Here is a 23,015-nt window from a genome sequence, read left to right on the forward strand (position 1 = left end):
ATAGCATGAGAACTAAAATACCAATAAAAATTTATAACAACAAACTTCAATTGTTAAAAAATAAATCTGATAATACCAAGTGTTAGAGAAGATACAGATCAATAAGATTGCTTGCCGATTGCTTGTGGTCGTGCAAACTGATATAAACACTTTGGAAAACCATTCGCTGTTTCAACTATATATTTCTTTTTGTATAGTTGAACACTTACATAGTCTAAGACCAATAATTTTTAGTATATTCCCAAAGAATTCTTCCACGAGCCCACCAGGAGACAGGCACGAGCATGTTCTTAGAGTCACCTTTCATAGTAACAAAAACTGGGAACAACTCAAATCTTCTTTGACAAGAGCGTGGGTAAATAAATTGTGGAATATTTACACAATTGGAATATTATATGGTGTGAAACATGTGAACTAGAACTACATGGAATAATACAGATGACTCTCAGCAGTAAGATATGGGGTGAAAAAGGTCAGTCCCAGACGATTACAGCATGGATCCATTGTGTAAGTGTAAAGGCATTCAAAACAAAACAATATGTCTTTAGGAATTCATGTGTAAGTGATTGAAATATATTTGGAAAAAAAAGCAAGGAAATGATAAACCAGGAGTGCAGGATGGTAGTTAATGAAGGGAAGGGAATCAGGGGGAATGACGAGGGAGGAACAGAAAGGTGGATGTAATTTGTTGTCAGTTTTATTAATCAGCTTGAACCCTATATCCCCACTCTGTGTGGCTTTATTTGCTTTCCAAACTGTTACCGCACTGTTAATCTCTCTGATGAGCCATGTGAAGGAGCTAATTACCTGCATTTTATCTTTAGCTATTGGATAGCAGAGTCAAGAAAAAGATGTTTTGCCCTCAAGGTGATTGAGGAAGATAAATTAAAAATATAGTTACTTCCTAAAAGGCTGTCTCGAATCCAGAGATGTTTACTGGTGACAAATACATGTTCTAATTATTGTATCTTATAATTTATTTCCAAGGAAATTAGCTTTCTTCCTTTTTTATTGAAGATACATAAATTACACAAACCCTCCTTTAAAAAAAGATGAGGCCTGGTATGTGTGCATAACCAATAAAAGACATAAATAATGCAGAAAAATGCTTGAGTTTTAAAGAGCTGTATGTTTTCTTTTCCCTGATAATTTTGTTTGTCCCTTAACAATGGCAAGTCAAGGAAATGATGAAAAATGTCAAGTGCGTGCTTAGAATTTTCCACACAAAAAGTTATTTTGAGGGCCTGTTTTGTGCCTACTAGTTTTGGATTGAAAGGCAAGGCTGACAATAAAAGGCTTTACATGGGCAGCCTGTTCTTCTGCTGATGTTATCATTAAATAACATTTTTTGTAATGAGTATAAGTAAGAGGTTTTCTTTAGAAACATTTCTTATAATGTATGCTATTGACAGTTCAGTCGCATCTACATTTATTCAGTACTTCTGTATATGCCAGACACAATCTTAGGCACATGTTTGATAATATTCCCTGACTAACTGATTCACTCATGCATTCATTCACTCATTTGTGCACTCAACAAATATATTGAGTGAATAGGCACAGTACTGAGTGGTGGGGATTTAGCAGGGAACAAGGCAGGTGTGGTCCTTGCTGTTGTGGTGTGCTATTTGTCTCTCTTAGGGAGACAGACATTAAACAATGCACTAAATAATGATTATTTCATTACAAATGAGGTAAGTGCCATGAGGATGAAGAACTGGGGCATATAAGAACATACAGAAGGAGAACTTGGAACTCTGGTGGAAGTGGGTTTATGGTCAAGATAATTAGGTCAAACCTTGGCTGGTGTGGATCAGTGGATTGAGTGCTGGCCAGTGAACCAAAGGGTACCTGGTTCAATTCCTAGTCAGGGCATGTGCCTGGGTTGAGGGTCAGGTCCCTAGCAGGGGGAGTGCAAAAGACAAACAAACAGACATTGATGTTTCTCTCCCTCTCTTGCTCCTTCCCTTCCCCTCTCTCTAAAAATAAATAAATAAATAAAATCTTAAAAAAAGATAATTAGGCCAGGCTTGCTGAATACTATTGTATTTTTAATAATACATTATGAACTATTGTATTATAAAAATATTATAAAAACATAGTAATATTTAGCCCCTGAGGCAATAGTTTTTAACAACGACAGCAACAGCAACAACGTCTAATATTTATCGGAGGCTTAAAATATACCAAGTCCTACTCTATAATAAAGTTTTTACAAACCTTACCCCATTTCGTAGATCATGTACTAGGTGAAGATTGTGTTTTCAAGTGTGGCATATGGTTCAGTTGAATCACTCTGGGATTCTAACAATAAGAACCACAACATACTGAGCCCTACTGTGTGCCATACACCATTCCACATGTGTTTAATTTCTTTATAAACTGTTGCGCGTGGGTCACCGGCTAGCAGTGACCACGGAACGCTGTGGATGGCTCGACAATAAACACGCAAGAAATAACAACATGCACAGAGACAAACTAGTTTCTGTGGGGAAGTAGGGACAGAATGGCCACCCCCCCTAGTGGGGAGCGCGCCGATCCACCGTCCATACCTGCTTTTATTAGGCTCATCCTGCATAATAATTCAGGTAAAGTACAGCACTCACCAGGGGAAGTAAGGAACTATAGAAAACAAAGAACTCTGCCCGTCTATTGAGTTGGGGGGTCAAAGAGCTGTAAGGCTGAGGAACAAACTAGCTTCCTCCTAAGACCCTTCTCATTCAACTGAGAGCATTCCAAACAAAGAAGGTTTCACAGTAATTTACATGTTCTTTCTTAGGCCTGATCTCCCCGGGAAATCCGCACTTCCCAGTACCGAGCTGTACTACCCTGTCATTGTTTCAGGCTTAGGTGGAGCGCGGGAACTAAGGCCACCGAGAGATAAGGAGATTTTCTTCCGGACGCTGACAACTCAGAATTTGTCAAAGCCGAGGAGTGAGGGTCCATCACCCCCCCTTTTGCTGCAGCCCCCCCCCCAAGTCCTTCTTTTGGGGGGCCTCCCAAAAGTGATCGTGCCTGGCTTGGGTCGTTCCCCCCATGGGGAATCTTACCCGTCTTTGGCTAACCGACCAAGCTTTTTGGGGTTCAGCAGCAGAAGCAGCATTCCTGCCAGGGAGATAAGCTTTTGTCTCCTTGCTGGCTCACGGTTCCAAGGGCGTTCCCTTAGCCTTAGCTAGGCGGGGGTTTCAGCTTCTGATACCAGTCAGGGCGGTTCCCAACAATAAACCCATGCAGAATATGTATTACTCAAGTATTAAAGACTGGATAAGTAAAATACCCAAGGTCACACAGCTCGTGGTTGGCAAAACCAGCATTTGGGAGTACGTCTGTTTGAATCCAAAACCAGTGCTTTGCCCACTGTATGTACTAGAGCATGTGGTTAAATCAAGGGAATACCTGACTTACTTCTGTCCCTCCAGTGCAGGCCATATCACTACGTCATACTGATGTAATCCCCCCAAAAGAGGCAGCTCAGTAAAAATCCAGTTACCAAAGCTGGTGGTTTGTTTCCAACAGCAGGCAAAAATCTATATTATCAAGAGCAGATTTTTATTTATAAACTTTTCATTAAGTTGTGTGAATACAGCATAAGTATAGCCCTAATTGGTATATATGTGTGTGTGTGTATGCAGGTTTATCATACATACATATGTGAGGAGATTAACTAGCAAGGATGCTCCCTAAATGTATTATTCCTCCTACAACTCCTCTTAAATTATACCAGCCCACATTAGTGTAATAATGACAGAACTGTTTTTAGTTTTCACTTGATAAGCATTTGTTGCACTGCTATGCACCTAGTCGTTAATTCTACAAACATGCATTGACTGCTCACTCTGTACCAGGCACTCGGCCAAGTCTATGGAGGTTGCCAAGTGAACTCAGACCCTGAGTGTGTCCATGAGGAGCTCCGCGTCGCATGGGGAGATGAGGCACACACACAGAACTGCACCACATGCAGAGAAGTTACAGGACTTTTCTTGGGAAAAAAGATAGGTGAGGCGTACATTCAACAAAGGTAAAATTTAATGACTAGGATGCAGTGAGGAGGGTGGATAAGACTCTGTAGAGTTCAGGGGGATGACAGATTGCTACCAGATGAGAGGATGAGGGAAGACATCTTGGATTGATTCTTATGATGGTATTTTGGGCGGATGAGACAAAAATACATGATAAGAAATTTTTAAAATCTAAAATTAACACTTATAATAAATCTATAATTTCTAAGAATAGAATTTTGGCACTACAACAAAAGTATAAAAATTGCCCCAGAGGAAAAGCTATGTTGAAGTTACAGAGACATTTATAAAAAATTGCTACATAGGAAATAATAAATATTAAATCACTCCCCTCCATCATGTCAAGGTTCAGTTGCAAGTGACTGCTAAAAATACATTACTATCCTTTTTAACTTTCTATTTTAATGCATATATTGAGCATTGACATTTTAATGATTTTTAGCATTAATAATAATTATTAGCTAATTAATGCAAACTATGTATGTGAAATAAGGGGAGAAATAAGAAAAACGTTATGTGGCAATGAGAAGAGGTATTTTGTTAAAAGACACAAAATTTTATTTTACTCAGAAACATAAAATAGTAAAACCTTGCTCTGGCTGGATGGCTCTGTTTGTTGGAACATAGACCCGTCTACCAAAAGGTTGCAAGTTCAATTCCCAGTTAGGGTACATGCCTAGGTTGTGGGTTTGATCCCTTGTTGGGATGCTTAGAGTAGGCAACCGATTGATGTTTCTCTTTCACATTGATCTTCCCCCTGCTCTCTCTCAATCAATAAACACATCCTTGGGTGAGGATTAAAAAGAAAGTAAAACCTTGAAGGTTTCATTTCTATCCTTTATCAGTTGCTTTTCAAATTTGATTGTGTTCATTGGTCAAAGAATGTTTGTTTTAAAATTGCTGGCCCAACTTAGCAGCCTGAGTTGCTTTCATTATCATTAGAAACATGGCTTTGCAATAAAGACGAGGTTGACTATTTTGTGGTTGACGGATGAAGCAAAAATGGAATTCTTCAACTCTACAGATGAAGGCATCAGGCACCCTGGAAATTGGATATAGCTTAATAGCCCAAGAGAACAATTTTTACAACAGAATAGAATCCCTATCTTTTCCCCATGGATCAATCAGCTTTATTCAACTGAGAGTTGTGGAAATATATTTTGGCTAGGAAATGTATAGTCAGAAGTCCATAGACTAAGAGAACTTCCTGAAATGTGGTTGGAAAATAGATATTTTGAAAATAAGATCTCAGCCTCAAAAAAGGCTCCAGGAAGAAAGACTAATTCAGCTTCACAGTCTATCCTTGGAATATCATATCTAGCTACTCTGGGGCAATGGTTGAGAACATGTTGTAGTAGCCCCAGCTATAAAGGAAACATTACAAGTGGGTTTCCTTTATCCCCAGCACAACAAAGTGGAAAGAGAAGTATGCGGGAGAAGCTGAGGTATATGAAGGCTATCTATCCTGGGATAATTTTATAGTGAATTGATCTCAATCTATTAATTCAATATACTGAACACTAATTTTGGGGGCACTTACTGTGTGCTTGTACATGCTTTACATGCATTATTTTGTTTAACCTTTACACCAACTCTCATAGAGATATGACTGCAGGCGAGGAACCTGAAGAACAGGTTAAATGACTTGCCCAATGACACACAGTTAATAATAGCAACTCTGTTCTAACCCAAGCACTCCGGCTTCACAGCCGGGGCTCCAAGCACTGTATTAAATAATTAGCGGGAAGCATATAAAAGAACAAACTCAAAACAAACAGCGGTCTGTGGCAGAAAGGTCACAAATCATTACTATGCAGTTCCATTACTTTTTTCTCGTTTGACCTTTACTGTCAGCTAACTCCAGTGCATAAATCTGGGACATGTATTCATTTATCTCAACACTTTCTTTTTTCCCTTCAGAGCATGCAATATGTCTTTGTGTCCATGGTGTATACAGTACTTTATATGACCAAAGGTTTTCCATATGCTCTTAAATTTTTAATATTTTAGTTTGCTGTGCTAAGTACTATCTACAGTGAATGTGCACTGAGTATGAAGGAATCAATGTTTCCCTCCTAAATGTTTCCCTCCCAAAGTCATTTAAGCACTGGGAAACGTATATGCAGACCATCTGGATGCTTTTGATGACTGCATTTGTAAGTGAATTAAGTACTTACTTCAAATCTAATCTAATGAGTTATGTAATGGGTAATACATCATTTATCACATAACTGTTATATGCCTAGAATTTTACTAGGTCCTGTGAAAGGAATCAGACATATGAAACAGGTAAGAATTTTTCATAAATTGCTTTAATGATATTTCTATGCTTATAAGGTCTAATTAAGTAATAATAAGGCCCACATTTTCACAAGTTCCAGAAACCTAAATGTTAAAGGACAGCATGTAATGTTTTTAAAAATTTTATCAGGAGAGAAAGATTCCTTAGAAATCTATAAATTAACATGCCTTTTTAAAAAGCAGCAATCAAGACTTTCCTAGTATCTTCATCCCATTGTTTACAACTTATAAGTGACCTCCCTTTGTCTTTTACCAAGTTCTCTTTTTAGGGCATGATCTTGTTGCTGGGGCAGTGATGAATTAAATTTTCTGATTTGCAGCTCACCGAGAATAAATCAGTGATAGTGGTTATTTATTTATTTATCTATTTATTTATTTTAGAATAAACCAACAATGATGAGAATGTTGTCTCTGTTCAAATCTATAGTCTTTCTGCTGTTTTGCAGGGAGAACCCTTCATGGGCCATTTTTGTGCTCATCCTCTTTGAAAACAACGTGGTGTCTGGGGATGATGAGAACTGCAAGACACGAAGTCTCAGGCACACAGATGGAAATGTAAACAGGAAGCCAGTGGGAAGTTAATTATCTGGCATCTGGCACTGAGAGCCAGCAGAAGCAAACAAGCCATCTCCACTGCCTTTTGACAAGATAGGGTTGCCCCCCGAAGACAAAGGTGGAAAGCAGAGTCCCTCATTCTTATGCCTGCAACCAATGATTCATTGTTTAGTAGCTGCTGATGGCAGAAGGGACCTCAATTACCCAGTGAATCTAGGACAGAAAAAAATATAACATCCCTTCTACATCTCCAGATGCCACAAAAAATGGAATTTTCCATTGTTACATCAAAATGGGGTATATAATGAATGTTCTTTGGTTTTCAAGCTTCTTTTCTTTTTGTGACTTTACTATCTCAGACTGTAGTCTTAATAGAAGACCACTACCACTTAATTTCTTTCTTCCTGAATTCTATCCTTGGTTCAGGCAGAGGTCACTTTGCCTGGAGAAGAGATTGATTTCTCTTAGGAGAAGGCATGAAGAAATGGCATCAGCTATTATATTGTCATTCATCACAGAGGCAAAGACTTAAGTACAAAATTTGCTGATGTGTTTAGGGTAGACAGAGGCCAGCCGTGGTTGGGAAATTGGACTCAGAATAGTCTTGCGACACTAGTTAACACACAGGGCTTAGGCGCCCCTGTGGGATTGTTTCAAGTCAAGTGTTTGCTGAGAAGTGAGCATCACTGTCTAGAGAGCTAGCACACACTGTCAGAGAAGGGAAGCTGGGGATTGGAAAATAGGAAATTTGCTGGTTCACACTACTAGCTCTATATATCAGCTGTTGTCCAGAGTGAAAGAAGCTACCGACAAAGCAATCGTTCTCTGGTCCTGAAGTTTGATTTATCGGTTGATTAAGTTGGAAGCAAAAATTTGCTGCCAGTGGGGAGAAAGGCAAACCTAAGGTCCCAACAAGTTTTGTTTAGGACTCTTAAAGGTTACTAAGCTATAGAATTAGATTTTTTCTACTTACGTTCCAACTAGTGGAAATACATTTATTAAGAACCAGGGATTTGGATTCTAATTCCAGTATTATCATCTAATTGTGTGATTACGAAAAAGTGATGTGATGTCTCCAGGCTTCCCTGTGTTTAAAGCGAGTAAATTAGATTAGATCAACATCGGGGTCCTTCCAGTTGTAAAATCCAATTGTTCCAGCTTTTGTGTTTTTGTATCAGATTCATTACAGGAATTGGCCATTAGAAAATATAGATTTAAATTTAAAATTGAACTCCCCATTTATTACACTATACTACTATTCCCAGACATCTGAAGTGACATCATTTGGGTAACAATATTTTTGTTGTTTTTTTTCCCCTAACAGTTGGGTAAATAAATGTTTGTGGAGTAGGTGAAAAATAAATTCCTAACTTCAGCAACTTAATAGCTAAGTGCTTATGCATTGAAAATGAAAACAAGGGAAGATGAATAGCATTTTGCCTCTGACTTTGGCATTTGTGACTTGCTAGGTTGGCAAAACGAGCACATCGTGAGTAAAAGTGAATTAAGAGTGACTGATTAATACCTTCTATGGCAAATGGCTTTCCCACGGTAAGAAGTTTGCAGTCAGCATCTATTGACACTTCATAATCCAGAAGGGCTTTGTCCATAATGAAGGCATCTAGTTTCACTGGATCATTCCTATATTTAAGACCAAGAGAAGAAAGGCAAAAAAAGAAAAAAGATTCATCAGTGGACAGGAAGTGCTAAGGCTGATGGCTGGCTTTGTTTAGGGGACAGAAACCTGGACACTCAGGGCAGCACAAGCTAGCTGCTGACTCTGCCTTGTTGACATCTCACCGACCTGTAGAGAGCAGACCAGGAGACACAGCCACTGTTGTAGGACAGCATGACCTCTTTCCCATGGGTTTGCCTACCAGTTCCTTCATTACTTCCAAATCCAACAACAAAGCCAGGGAGACTCTGAATTGAATGGGAAGGTTCATTTCTCTTACATTAACCGAAGGGCCTTTTTTTTTTTTGGTGCTAGGCACTGTATTTATTATTTTCCACACATTGCCACTTGGAATGACCATGAGGTAGGTTGTAGTATCCCATTTTCACAGATGAAGAGATTGAGGCTCAGATACTTGAAGTAACTTGATCCAGGTTACATAGCTAGTAAGTGCTGGAGCTAGGTGGGCTCGTGCATCAGCTTTTGGAGATTCTTTCTTATTTTTTTCTGTCATGATCACTATCATGTTCTTCAGAGATCAGGCATTATTTCAGATTTAGGAGTAGATGTAAGGAAATGCAAATAAGAGAGCTAGTACTTTGGGGGGGAAAGGGAGTTAAGGTCTCTTTAAAGTCCATAGGCAAGCATTCAATAAATCCAAGGGGAAACATCTGTCGCAGGTCTTAGTAATCTGTTTTATTAATTTATCTCCATAGCTTCATGTCTCACTCCCATCCCAGGAGGAAGTTCTGGCAAGAGTCATTTAAGAAGTTGTCCCTGGACTGTATCAGTGAATTGGTTGTGGGCTGGGCTTAATTTAAGATGCTAACAGATGCCTTATACATCCTTCATGAGTTCTCCCTATTTCTTGACACAGGCACAGAGACAGTCCAGAGGATGGCTATGCCTAGGCACCAGCTGAGCTCCCACTTACAAAGGGGGGCTGGGAAGGAGGAGTTTCAAAGAGAGTTGTTTAAGGTATATGTAATGACTGTTGTTTTCAGTCACCTCAAGTCCTTTTTTGGATGGCTGCAGGACATACATCCAATTAAAAAAGACTTTCTGACCCTCGGGGTTATCCAAACAGCTTGTCAAAGAAAACATCCCTTCTCCATCCTATCTGGGCTCAGTCATTCCTCACTTAGAGCCAAAAATCAGGCTATTGGAATCTAATATAGAGGAGAATATGGCCAGGGCCCATCAAAATCTAAAAGAAAAAGACACCCCTAGACACCTCTACAATTCATCATGGGGCAGGATGTGTAGGGGGCAAAGACATGGATGACGTTGGGGCACACACGAACCCATTTTAAGTAGGTCAAGTTCTTTTCTTGGTGCCAATGAACATTGCTTCCTCCATCTCATTCAGGAAGTAAAATTGCCAATTCACAATACATCCTCCTTTCCATGCAGTACTGGATTTAAGTTACACTGAGGTCTATGTTTAACTTTAAGCAAAATGACAGAATACCTCCTAGTTCCACAGCTGTGGGAAGCTTCAGAAAGGGTTGGGGATGTGAATTGTCTCATAGGAGCTGATGATGAGGAACCTTAATGGAATCTTGGCAATAAAATCAAAATTGAACTGAAACATGTTTCTCCAATCAAAGTTTTACTGCTTTAGTAGCAGAATGTACCTTGGGAGCTACACAGCGACAAGTTACCATTTACAAATGGTTACCATACTTTGCAAATATTTGTAGTTGCAATAACAATAGAAAAAATTGGGGTTCAATTTTTCTAACAAGTAATTCCTGAGGTCCATTGTCAGTAGTATCCTTAAATAACTATGCCTGATTTCAGACTGCACAGGGCAGCTCACAGACTCCCCTGGGGCCCTGAGTCACCGGTGAAGATGGGTGAGATCCAGGTATAAATAGCCTCTAGACAGGCTGAATCATCCTTACAGTTGGCAGAGCCTGCAGTTGTTTCTCCCATGATTGACTTGGGCTCTTTTTGAGAGGTAATTTCATAATAAATAAAATGCACAACACAGTCATACATAAACATACTAAAATAAATTAATAATTTAATGGGACTTTTAAAAAAAAACAAAGCATCATCTCAGAAGGCAGGGCCCTAAGTAAGTAGGACTAAGCCCAGGGAAATTTGGATAGGAGCAGGAAGGGACAGGTTTAACACAGGAACCTTTCATGTATAGAGCACTCCAGGGTTGTGCCCTGTAGGTGAAGGTGTTGGGATATCAGGGGGGTAACATGAAGACTGTGGTTGCTCAGAGTGGTGGTTAAGAGCTTAGTCAGTGACTAGGTCAAAAGTGGAGAGAGGAGCCCAGATATTAGATGGGAGAGGACATTTATGGTAAGCTCTGCCTGTATTCCAATTTCACCTCGATTAGTGAATCACCTAGGAAGCTTGTTGAAATGCAGATTCTGGGATGGGTCCTACATTCTACATTTCTCACATCTCCCAGGTGCTAACTAGAACATGGATGTTACTGGAACACGGACTATTCTTTGAATATCTAGGACCTGCTCTTCTGTTATGGCTCCTAGACCAGCCTACAGCAATGGATGGATTCTAGAGACTTGATTCTAGTCCTGAGTCTCCACTTATTAGCTGTCTCACCATGAACAAGTTGCTTCTTCCATGCCTCTGGAATTTTTCATCTGCACCCACTTTTCTAACAATTTCTTCTCTCCAGGCTTGAGTGGGGTCAACTCTGCCCACTGGGGCCTTCTTAGGTGAAGCTCCCAGAATAATGAATATCCTGGGGTGAGTGGAGCTGGGCAGAGCAGAGTGGCCCTTTGCACCCCTTTCTTACAGAAGAACCTGGTATGTCAGCCATTGCTACCTCGCTGGGAGCCACTGCTATCTTCCTGACATCTTCCTGTCTCTCTCAGCCATGTGTTTGCCTGAAGAAGAGAATACAGGAGGAGCATGGAGGCCAGGAGCACTAAACTCTGTGTCTGAGAGGGACTCTAATGCTTTAGTGTTTTTGCAAAATTAAAAGTGCCATTTCGCAGTATTTGAGCGCCCTATGTAACTTTGCAAATCTGAGAGCACAAGTCTTCCTCTCTAACTCTAGTTATAAGTCCATAAGATTGTTTTAGGGGCCTGTTACTAGATAGAGCTTTTGAGAAACACAGAACTAGCCATTCTGTCCTATGAAGCTATTTACTTTTCCTTTTGTCTCAAAGAATTTGGGCTGGCAGATTCTGCTGTTCATTGGGAAGATTACTGTGGGCGACCACAGAGACACCAGTTTCCTGAATCTGCACAAGTCTGAAGGTTTGAATGTATGTCATTGTCCTGGGACCAGTAGGCAGGAGGGAGAGGACTGCTCATTCTTATGCTGGGTGCTTGTCAGGAATCTGTCCTTCCCTTTTCTCAGGCCAACCAGGTGAGCAGATCCATAGATGAACCACCCTCCTTTGCATTCTGTCTCAATGAATTATAACCTCCAATATCCTGCCATGGAGATAGGAGTACTTCTCATAAATACATTTTTTTCCTTTTTTTTTTTTTTGAGACGGAGAGATGCACCAATGTGTGGTTGCCCCTCATGTGCCCCTTCTAGGGACCTGATCCACAACCCAGGCATGTACCCTGATTGGGAACCAAACCAGTGACCCCTTGGTTCACAGGCTAGTGCTCAGTCCACTGAGCCACCTCAGCCAGGGCTGCTTCTCATAAACTCTGATGAGAAGGATACAGGCATGGGATCATTGCTTTTTATCTCATTTCCTTTCTACAGGAGATCTCTAAGAAAACTTCCACTTCTTTGTGAAAAGAGGAGACAGTCCACTGGCTTAGAAATTCACTGTGAAGGAAGAAAGGGTTGCTTTGGGACACTTTATGCTCTGGCCACATTCCCTGAGTATTTGATCATTTCTGCACCATTGTTTTCTCAAGTAAAGTCAAGCCAACATTTATTTCCCCCACCATCTGCTACTCTAATGACCCCACTGGCACTTAGAGCAAGTCTATTGCCAAGTTGGCACTATGCAGGTAACTAGTAATTTAGGTCACAGAAGTAAATGCCCACTATTCCATACTGGATCCTACACATTGTGAGGTATTACTGAACACACAGTGGGTATATTTAGCTGTCATTAAAAAGAGAAACAACAAACACTGAATCAGAGAGAACTTTTTGGACCCAAGAGGTTGACACTCACTTCAGAAACTCCACTCCATTGGGGGTGGCTGGTACATTATACCTTCTCATGTACTCATGCATCTCTGGGAAGCTTTGCCTCACGTAATCTTCAGCACTGCTTTCCCGGACAGTTCCAAAGCGGAAGCCTTGGGACGGATGATGGAGCTAATGAGGGAGAAAAAGAAATGTCTTTAATATAAATTAGTCTTAGAATTTTCTTCTTCCATCACTCTTTAAAAATCTAGTAATGTGGAATTTTATGCCACATGCAGGAATAAATATGCACATAGCAATGTGCAGACATAGGGAGATGCTCTTTCCTATCCTAGCTTTCACATCAGTAATTGTTCTGTCTTTCAGAAGCAAAGAAACAGAAAACAGAACAATTTTCTGCTTTCTGTTGAGAACTCATCACAATTCTTTAGAAGCTGTATAAATTGGGGTGTAGAGTCAATCTCATTATTATAAATTGCATATCAGACATAATATATGCTTAAGGTAATGAATGAAAGATTGTGCTCCTTCTTGGTTAGAATGAGACAAAGTCCAACTTAAAACTTTGCATCCTGAGACTGAAATATACCTGACCCAAAGCAATGACTATATCTCTTTTATGTTTATCTGTCTTTATGCTGTACAACAGATCCTCAAATAATATTTTGTTCATACCTTTTCATGAGATGCCATAGGAACTTAACTCTTGTCTATATCAATTAACCTATGGTAAAACTGATTTTTGTTAACGTTTTGCCACAGTTCCAAAAACCTATCAATGAATTAGGTAAGGACTTATTGTATTATATGTTAAGTCTGTAGAATTTATTTTTGGTGTTACTAAGAAATGATCTTTCCTTTAAGTATTTTCCAATGCTGAGTCATGCTGTATATTTGCTCAAATGGAATAGTATGTAAGACAATTAGGAGCAACAAAGGAGAAGGGGAATGGGAACAGACCCAGTAATATCCTAGTTCTCCAAGGGCGAGACCTCCCAGTGGGGACCTGTGCACTGGGCGTCCTGCAGGGGCTTCTGCCACTAGGACGGTCGAGACAGAGCACATGAAACATCATTATCCTTGAAAGGTACACACAAGTGTTAATGTGGAAACTAGACAGGTTATTTCAAATATAAGAATGAACTGGGGTTGGACCATATCACGAAAATAGTAGAATACCCTGTAATTAGCAGCATTTTTGAGATGATGCTTCTCCACAATTGTTATGGTAAAGTTTTCACAGTTTTGGTTCTGCTTCATGTTAAGATATTTGATATCCTTGGTTCTGAAGCCCTGGGGACCGGAATCCATGGATGGGCTTCATGGAATTTATAAAGTTCCTAAAACTGTAGGCAACATTTAATGTAAACATGTGTTGGTAATTTTCCTCTATGGGGGAGATAGCAGAGAGGTGTTTTTTTTTTAATAATTAGGTTTTCAAGTGGTTTACAAGCCAAAAGTGTTCAGAACTCACTGAATATGGTAACAAATAACTCACATTGGACGATGAATTAGTGTTGACACACACAAGTGTCTAGCAATGTGGCAATGGTTAAATTATATGACACATTTGTAAAATGTTATGCAATACATAAGTATGTCAATGAAACACATTGAACAAAACACGATGAATGCTCCCATGACAAATAAATAGGAAGCTTTTGTAGGGTATGGTCGAAATCAAAGATGCATTATTATTATAAATGCTGTGATCCCCCACATGCGTCACATCTGGAGACACCCACGCACTTGGAGGAAAATGTGTCAAGATGCCAGCAATGTCTGTCCCACTGGTGGTGAATACGGGTGTGCTTATTTATGTTTACATTGTCTACAGACACATGCTTTATGATTTAAGTAGGAAAAAACTTTATTTTACAACAAGCAAAATAAATCACTCACTCATTTATTCAAAATTCATTGAGGGCTTAAGTGCATGCAGCTGTCAGAGTTACTGGGGCCACAAAGGTAAATGCCTGCAATTATTGCCACATAGGAACTCACCAGCTGGTTGTTCACGATATTTCATTCATTCGTTTATCACAGGTACCTCGGGTTCCTATTGTGGACGCTTGGTATCTGACAGGTGCTCTAAACATGTTCATTGAATGGCTTTTACACTGTTCTTTCATCCTCTCTTTACCCACTGAACTTTCATTCATCCTTCTGCCCTCAGCTGGGTCATCCCTTCCCTGACCTGTGGTCTGTGCCAGATCACCCTTACACAGAGCCCTCATCGCACGCACTTTTCTTTCATAAAACTTAACACAGCAGCACTTTTTACATTTAATTGTGTAATAGTTTAATATCGAGACTTTCAGCTTCTTCAGTGGACTGGAAGTTCATTGTAAACTATTGAACTAACTTGCATTCCAATGACTTTCATCATGTAGTTGCTCGATAAAATGCTTGATGAGTAACTGACCGATAACTATTCTTTGAACCCAGAGGAAGTGAAAGATTTGTCATCTCACTTAGTACAAATGGGGCTAAAAACATAGCTTACACCTAAAGCTTTTGAAATGAACCCTCCTTTTCAGATAAAAGGGTTTTAGTTCAGTGATTAAATATTTTTTGTCTCAGATATGAAAGTCATTCCTTTTCAAAGTCCATTTTCTCACATTATGCTGTGACAATACTTTCACAGTCTACAATTGTTTCTAGGCAAACTCTGGGGCTGTCTTCCCTGCTGAGTGTATCAGTACATCAGTCCCCCCCCAGACACCGGCTGGAGTTGCGAGCCAGCAGGCACTGGCTCAGAATTCCAGTGCAGGACTGGCCCTCTTCCTATGGGTGCCTTTCAGATGCCTTTGCTCATGGGTTCCCACATCTGCCTCACATGGCTCTAATGTCTGGGAAGGAAGCAGTTCTGAGGTTTTGAGAATGGAAAGTTCTTTAAGGATTAAGATGAATAACCTAACTCCACGAGAGAAAGCATTTTTTTAGGCTCATAGGGACCTGCTCTAATTTGGAGATGTTTTGCAATGCTGCCACCTCTCTGGTCGACACCACCATCATTTCTGCTCCTGTGCATTGCTTCTCTTCCCCTCTGACCCAGTCAGAGCAATCTTGTTAGAGCCCAAATATGACCATGCCCCTCACTTGCTTAACACCCATCAATGGCTCCCCACTGCTCTTGGAATGAAATTGAAGCATTCTTCATGTGGCCTAAGGTTCAGAACCATCTTGCTCCTGCCTTCTTATCTTCCCCACTCTCCCTGGGATCCTCTAATCTTTAGCCAGTTCTATCAGTTCTTCCAATGTATATGTTTTTAATTGATCAGAGCTCTTCCCATAATCTTCATGTAGTTAATTCTTAAAGTCGCTCCTCAGAGAACTGTGAGCTGACTCCCATTGTACCCTGCAATTTCACACAGTACTGATAACACTTGCAATTATCAATATTTGTTCAACGTCTGCTCTTCCTGCTAGCTTGTGAGTTTCCATGAGGGCAGAGCCCCTGCCTACCTCATTTGTGTGGTCGTAAGTCCTGAACATACAGCTGCTATTATGGTCATCATCGTCATCATCATCACTACGCAACAAATACACTGCTCAGCACATAGTAGATGCTTGAGAAATATTGGTTTAATAAGTTATCGCTATTAACACAGAATGCTCTTAGGTAGACACATTACCAGTTTAATACTTTTGTCACACCTCATTCTGTCTGTTCCCTTAAAAATTAATTTTCCCTTTAATTCCCTTTAATTCTTAACTTAATTCATTCAAAACCACATGTCCTTTTTATTTCTGTGTGAGCTTCTAATGGAAAAAAACAATGGGCCACCCAGCAGTCACACAGTAATAGAAGCAGAAAAGGAATCAAAGAAGTGAATGATGCCACCCCAAGGACTAACACAGCCTGTCCTGAGTGTGCCCATGTGGTGTGTAAGTCAAACAGCCAGGGACATCAGAAAGCCTGAATCGAGGACGGGGGATAAAAGTACATAAGGAGCGAAAGCATTTGAGCTGGATTATAGCTATCACCAGGAAGTCCCAGAGAGAAAAGAATTTCTTTAAAACCTGAGCTAAATATTTCACTGGCTCTTCCAAGTCTGTTTATGTTTGCATCAGCCTCTTCAGGCCTTGGGGAAATATGTGTGGTTAAACTATCTATTTGTGTGTGAATTGTTCAGTATTAATGGAATACTGAACTTTACCCAGAGCACCTACACAGGGAATAGTCAGATAAACATTTAAAAGACAGCAGAGAAATGGCTCAAAACAAAATAAAAGCAAACTTAAGAAATAATCAAGCTAAGCTTGTATGTCTAAGGTAACTGTGATGCTTTAGATGGTAACTGTGATGCTTTGTGATGCATTCAAGATTAGGAAAAAATCCTAATCTTGAATGCATTCATTTAAGGTCTACATCTGTATTTATCTGAGATTGATACTTAAATAATAAATGGAATGTAGCACTGGACCTGGGACAATGTCTTCTGAAAGTAGGTGGAAGGGGCCATTCTTAGCTTGCCCGATGGGATTCATTTAGAACCTATGGACTCTATAATATGGGATGGGGTCAGAGTTTGGAAGCACTTTAAAAGTCACCTGCTCAAATTGTCCACTGATGCCTAGGTCCTTTATAGCAAAGATAAATACACCACCTGTAGTCCCCTCAAAATGTAGATTCTGTTTCATGAGGGTTAGGTTGGAGCCTGAGAATGCATTTCTAACTAGTGCCCAGTTGATGCTGATACCTTGGTTCATGGACCAGACTGAGTAGAAGGGCTTTATTTAAAACATCTCCATGAAGTGCCTCTTAAGCCTCTGCTTGAAAGTCTCCAGTGATAAGGAATGCCTCTTGAGGCATATCTTATGTACATGAAGGATAATTTTGTGTTCCAATCTACTTGAATATATTCAAATATTTGAATCTATAACAATAACAGTAGCAATAATGAAATAACAGGTAATATTTTCAAATATTTACTATATGCTAATATGTTAAAATCTAACAAGAGTGCTAATTTTATTTATTATTACACATGAAGAGCTGAGATTCAGGGATATTGTTTAAGACCAGCAGAAAGTGATACATGAAGACATGACTCTGACTCTGTCTGACCCTTCCCTGGCTCTACCTTCTGCCTTTACAGACATGTGTTGTCCAAGTTCTCATGATAACTTAAAAATATATATACCTGTCTGCACTACAATTTCAAAGTCATTTTGGTTAGCATCGGTGTGGCCATTGAATGTATATTGCAAGTGAGGACACTTCTTTAAAAGGGGGCACTATTGATAATTACGCGGGAACCACAGGAACACTAGGATGGTCCCCAGCAGACAGAAATGTGTGTGCACTAAGTTATCACTCAGGCTTTGAACCTTAGAAGAGTGATTTTCAAATTTCATCTTATGGCACACATAGACTAATTACTAAAATCCTGCAGCATACCAAACAATATACTTTTTGCTGGTCTAATAAAAAATAGGTATAATTTTGATTCATTCACAATGGATGGCTATTGTTGTGTTGGCCCTTGTCATTTCTTTTTGTTTGAAAATCTAAGGGAAAAGCAGTCAGTGCCCCTGACTAAATGGTTAGGTATGGCATGTTTTAAAAATTCTTGTGGCACACCAGTGTGCCACAGTATACCAGCTGAACATTGCTACCTTAGAATATAGAAAAACAAGTATGGAAGTAATGTTTCTGATCTCTACCCAGTTTTCAATGTGAATTACAGAGTTATTTATGTTGTAATTCTTTTTTCCATGTTATTCTTATTTTCTTCTATAGAAGCTAGGTTCATCATTTAAATTTAAGCTTTTTATTGCCTCTCTCTTTATTATAGTCTGACATCCTGTCTGTTAGGTCAGCTAATCTCACGTCAGCACATCCTTTGACATCATGTTTGAGTTGTGTGAGCTTTGGCCCAGGTTGTTCAGACAACTGGAGTCCTCGTACCAAATCCCTCGTATAGGCCAAGGCTCAGCAAAGTATGCCCCATGGGCCAAATCCAGCCTGCTACCTGTTTTTGTAAATTAAGTTTTATTGGCACACAGTCATGCCCATTCACTTACATGCTGTTTATGGCTGCTTTTACACTACTACTTACTGCCCTTACTACTTAATGGGCATGCTGAGACAACAAAATATGGCCCAAATGAAAGAACAGATCAAAGGTCCAGAAAAAACACAACTATGATGAAGAGATAGCCAACCTATGAGATGCACAGTTCAAAGCACTGGTGATCAGGATGTTCACAGAACAGTAGAGTTGAGTAGGTGGGTAAGAAACTATATGGTTTCACAATGTCTAAAATATTTATTATCTGATCCAAACAGAAAATGTTGGCCAGCCCCTAGAATAGACAATATTGATCTAATTATTTCCTTAAGTCCCATTATTTCAAATTCTCCTCTCTGTTCAAAAATCCCACTTTTGGCCAAGATGGAGGCATAGGTAGATACACTTTGCTTCCTTGTACAACCAAAAGAAGGACAACAACAAATTTAAAACCAGAAAATTACCAGAACTGCCAGAAAATCAAACTGTAGGGAAGTCCGACAACCAAGGGGTTAAAGAGGAAACATTCACTAGACTGGTAGGAGGGGTGGAGACAGGCAGCCAGGGTGGAGAGGATGCATGGCAAGGCAGTGGCCAGCAGAGCAGGCAGTCCCACATTTGTGTGTGGATAAACCAGGAGGGACAACTGGGGAACCAGACAGACCTTGCAACCCAGGGTTCTAGTGCAGGGAAAATAAAACCTCTGACTGGAAAAACCTGTGGAGGTTGAGGCAGCAGCGGGAGAAACTCCCAGCCTCACTGGAGAGTTCATTGGAGAGACCCATAGGGTCCTAGAATTTGCACAAAACCGCCCACCTAGGAATCAGCACCAGAAGGGCCTAATTTCCTTGTGGGTAGAGGGGGAAGTGATTGAAGGTCAGCTGAGAGCTGAGTAAGCGGCATTGTTCCCTCTTGGACCACTCCCCTATATACAGCACCACAGTGCAGCTACGTGGGTTGCCCCACCCTGGTGAATACCTAAGGCTCTGCCCCTTACTACTTAACAGGCATGCTAAGACAACAAAATATGGCCCAAATGAAAGAACAGATCAAAACTCCAGAAAAAACACAACTAAATGATGAAGAGATAGCCAACCTATGAGACGCACAGTTCAAAGTACTGGTAATCAGGATGCTCACAGAAATAGAATCAAAATAGAGGAAAAAGTGAAGGCTATGAAAAGTGAAATAAAGAGAACCAACAGGAAGGGAAGAAAATGGAGTCACAAGTCAATTATTTGGAGCAGAAGGAAAAAATAAACATTCAACCAGAACAGAATGAAGTTGTATCTTCATTCTTGTATGAATTCAAAAAAATGAGGACAGGTTGAGGAACCTCTGGGACAACTTTAAACCTTCCAACATCCAAATCAGAGGGGTGCCAGATTGAGAAGAGTAAGAGCACAAAGTTGAAAACTTATTTGAAAATATAATGAAGGAGAACTTCCCTAATACGGCAAAGGAAATAGATTTCCAGGAAGTCCAGGAAGCTCAGAGTCCCAAAAAAGTTGGACCCAAGGAAGCACACACCATGGCACATCATAATTATGTTATCTAAGATGAAAGATAAGGAGAGAATCTTAAAAGCAGCAAGAGAAAAAGAGAAAGTTATCTACAAAGGAGTTCCCATAAGACTATCAGCTGATTTCTCAAAAGAGACCTTGCAGGCAAGAAGGGGCTGGAAAGAAGTATTTGGAGTCATGAAAGGCAAGGACCTACATCCAAAATTACTCTATCCAGCAAAACTATCATTTAGAATGGAAGGGCAGATAAAGTGCTTCCCAGATAAGGTCAAGTTAAAGAAGTTCATCATCACTAAGCCCTTATTATATGAAATGTTAAAGCAATTTATTTAAGAAAAAGAAGAATATCAGAAATATGAATAGTAAAATGACAACAAACTCACAACTATCAACAACCGAACCTAAAAAACCAAAAATGAACTAAGGAAACAACTAGAACAGGAACAGTTTCACAGAAATAGAGATCACATGGAGAGCTATCAGTAGGGAGGAGGAGAGGGGAGAATGGGGGAAAAGGTGCAGGGATTAAGAGGCATAACTGGTAGGTACAAACTAGACAGGGGGAGGTTAAGAATAGTATAGGAAATGGAGAAGCCAAAGGGCTTATATGCATGACCCATGGACATGAACTAAGGTGGGGGAATGATGGTGGGGGTATGGTACAGTGTGGAGGGGAATAAACGGGAGGAAAAAATGGGGCAACTGTAATAACATGGTCAATAACATGGTCATAAAATATATTTAAGAAAATAAAAAAATATACCACCAGTCACTTAAGAGATTCCATCTTTGCAGGTAAATGACCAGAGGTAGGTTTGATAACTCTTAGCAGGCTTCCTGGCACTGCCCAGATTTAGGCTTTGATATGCAATGAGATACACCTCATTTCTCGCTGCATGGAGTATTCAGTCCTCCAGCAGGAGGTCCTCGTTAGGTCTGAGTTGCTCAAGAAACCAGAGGGATGAAGCCAGCTAAGGAGAGCAGGGTTTATTAGCAGGGAGTAAGAGGGAAAGTGGGGCCAACCGAGGGAGGTTCCAAGGAAAGTGGGGCGAACCAAGGGAGGCTGGGGAGCGAAGCAAGGGAGGTTAGGACTCGTGGGGGAAAGTGGAGCCAATGAAGGGAGGTTGGGACTCACTCGGTTGTTCTTAGATCAGGGTTTGTTTGTTTGTTTTTTAAATTTTAATTGTTCAAGTACAGTTTTCTGTCTTTTACTCCCATCCCAGCCCACCCACCCATCCCTCCCCACCTCCCTCCCATTTCCACGCCCCCCCTAGTTTTTGTCATGTGTCCTTTATACTTGTTCCTGTAAACCCTTCCCCTTTTCCCCTGAAATTCCCTCCCCTCTCCCCTCTGGTCACTGTCAGCCTGTTCTCTATTTCAGTGTCTTCGGCTATATTTTGCTTGTTTGTTTGTTTTGTTGATCAGGGTCTTGAAACGCAAAAACCTGCAGTTGGGGTATGAGAGTCTGACTGGCTAGAGGTGGTTGCTGGGTGAAAGCTGCATCCTGTTCTGCCAGATAAGGCGACCCCAGACCCTAATCTTCCTGGTTGGGGTCTGCAGGCAGCTTCCCACAGTGTCATTTTCTCGCCTGGTGATTTTCATTCCTCCTAGACCTGCCTAGATCTGACAGTCCTGACTGCTCAGTCCTTTGTTTCTTGCTAGGGCCAATTTACAGGAAAGCTCTGGTTACAAAATTTCAAATTGAAGCATGGATGCTGCGTGGACTAATTTTAAAGTTAATTTTAAATCCCAGGGACAGGGAGTGTTGCAGCAGCCTCCACAGGTGTGAGGTTTTTGAGCGCCAACCTACTCTGGCTGAGTGGTTTCATCTCATTCTTTTCTTTGCCACTTTCCTCCTTTACTCCTCCTTTTGATGCAGACTTTGTTAGAGACAGAAATACAGATAATATTTTCTACATTATTTCTTCCATTATTTTAATAATGATAATAGCCAACCCTTAATGGATAGTTCCATTCCAGGCACTGTGCCAGGCTCTTAAATTAATCACTTTGTTTAATTTTCACAGCATCCTTTTTGGGTACAGATAATCATTATCCCTATTTCAAAGAAGAGAGAACTGACATTTGAAGTGCCAAAGCAACTTCTTGCCCAAGGCCACACACAGCCAGAAAGTGGCAGATCAAGGAACTGAATCCCAAAACCTAAAAACTTATACTATTAATCTCTAGTTCCCACTGCCTGGGGGAAAGATTCTTTTTCTTGGAGTAGCTATAGATAAACTAGGCATTCCTCAAGCCTATTGGTCAACTTAATCCAAACAACTAGTGCCAGCTTAAAGCAATAAGACAAAGAGCCCATATCCTTTGGGTTTTTAAACAAGGTGTTTATCAGTTACAGCAACAGCAGCAAAAACAGCAGCGTTTTGAACTGTGCTATTTACAAACTCATTCATGCATATTATTCTACTCACCAGGCACAAGCAGTCTGACAGTTTCTGTGTTCTATTCACTGACGGTAAAAAATGAGCTGGATAGATTGGCCAAGCTTCCTAAAATAAACACATTCATCCTGGATCCCATCAGGGGCAAATGCTTGTGCTCAATATCCAAGTCTTGGGGTGGCTGTCAGCGGGCTGAGGCCTGCTCCTCCCTCTACCCGCCCTTGTCAGTCCAGGCTATGAGTAAAGATGAGCAGCGGGAGATCATTTAGTTGATTCATTTATTTTTATAGATAATAATTAAGGTGGGCTCTATTTTTTATTTTTAGTATGTTTATTGATTTTAGAGAGATGGGGGGATAGAGAAAGAGAGAGAGAAACATCTATTGGTTGCCTCCCATTTGCACCC

At 40.3% G+C, this 23,015-nt stretch overlaps 1 protein-coding gene across 2 annotated transcripts in view; it reads right to left on the reverse strand.

The window, feature by feature from the left end:
• Window positions 1–23,015, reverse strand: part of GRIN3A (glutamate ionotropic receptor NMDA type subunit 3A) — a 161,096-nt gene that overhangs the window by 42,742 nt on the left and 95,339 nt on the right. For both annotated transcript variants that reach the window (XM_045840920.1, XM_045840919.1), the window contains 2 exons: window positions 12,690–12,835; window positions 8,401–8,516 (listed from right to left, as the gene is read on the reverse strand). In XM_045840920.1, coding sequence (XP_045696876.1) covers window positions 8,401–8,516; window positions 12,690–12,835 — 262 coding nt within the window. The remainder of the gene's footprint in view (window positions 1–8,400; window positions 8,517–12,689; window positions 12,836–23,015) is intronic.

Source organism: Phyllostomus hastatus, unplaced genomic scaffold, assembly GCF_019186645.2.
Source record: "Phyllostomus hastatus isolate PE091 unplaced genomic scaffold, TTU_PhHast_1.1 phas_contig_34, whole genome shotgun sequence".
In the NCBI taxonomy this organism is placed as follows: Eukaryota; Metazoa; Chordata; class Mammalia; order Chiroptera; family Phyllostomidae; genus Phyllostomus; species Phyllostomus hastatus.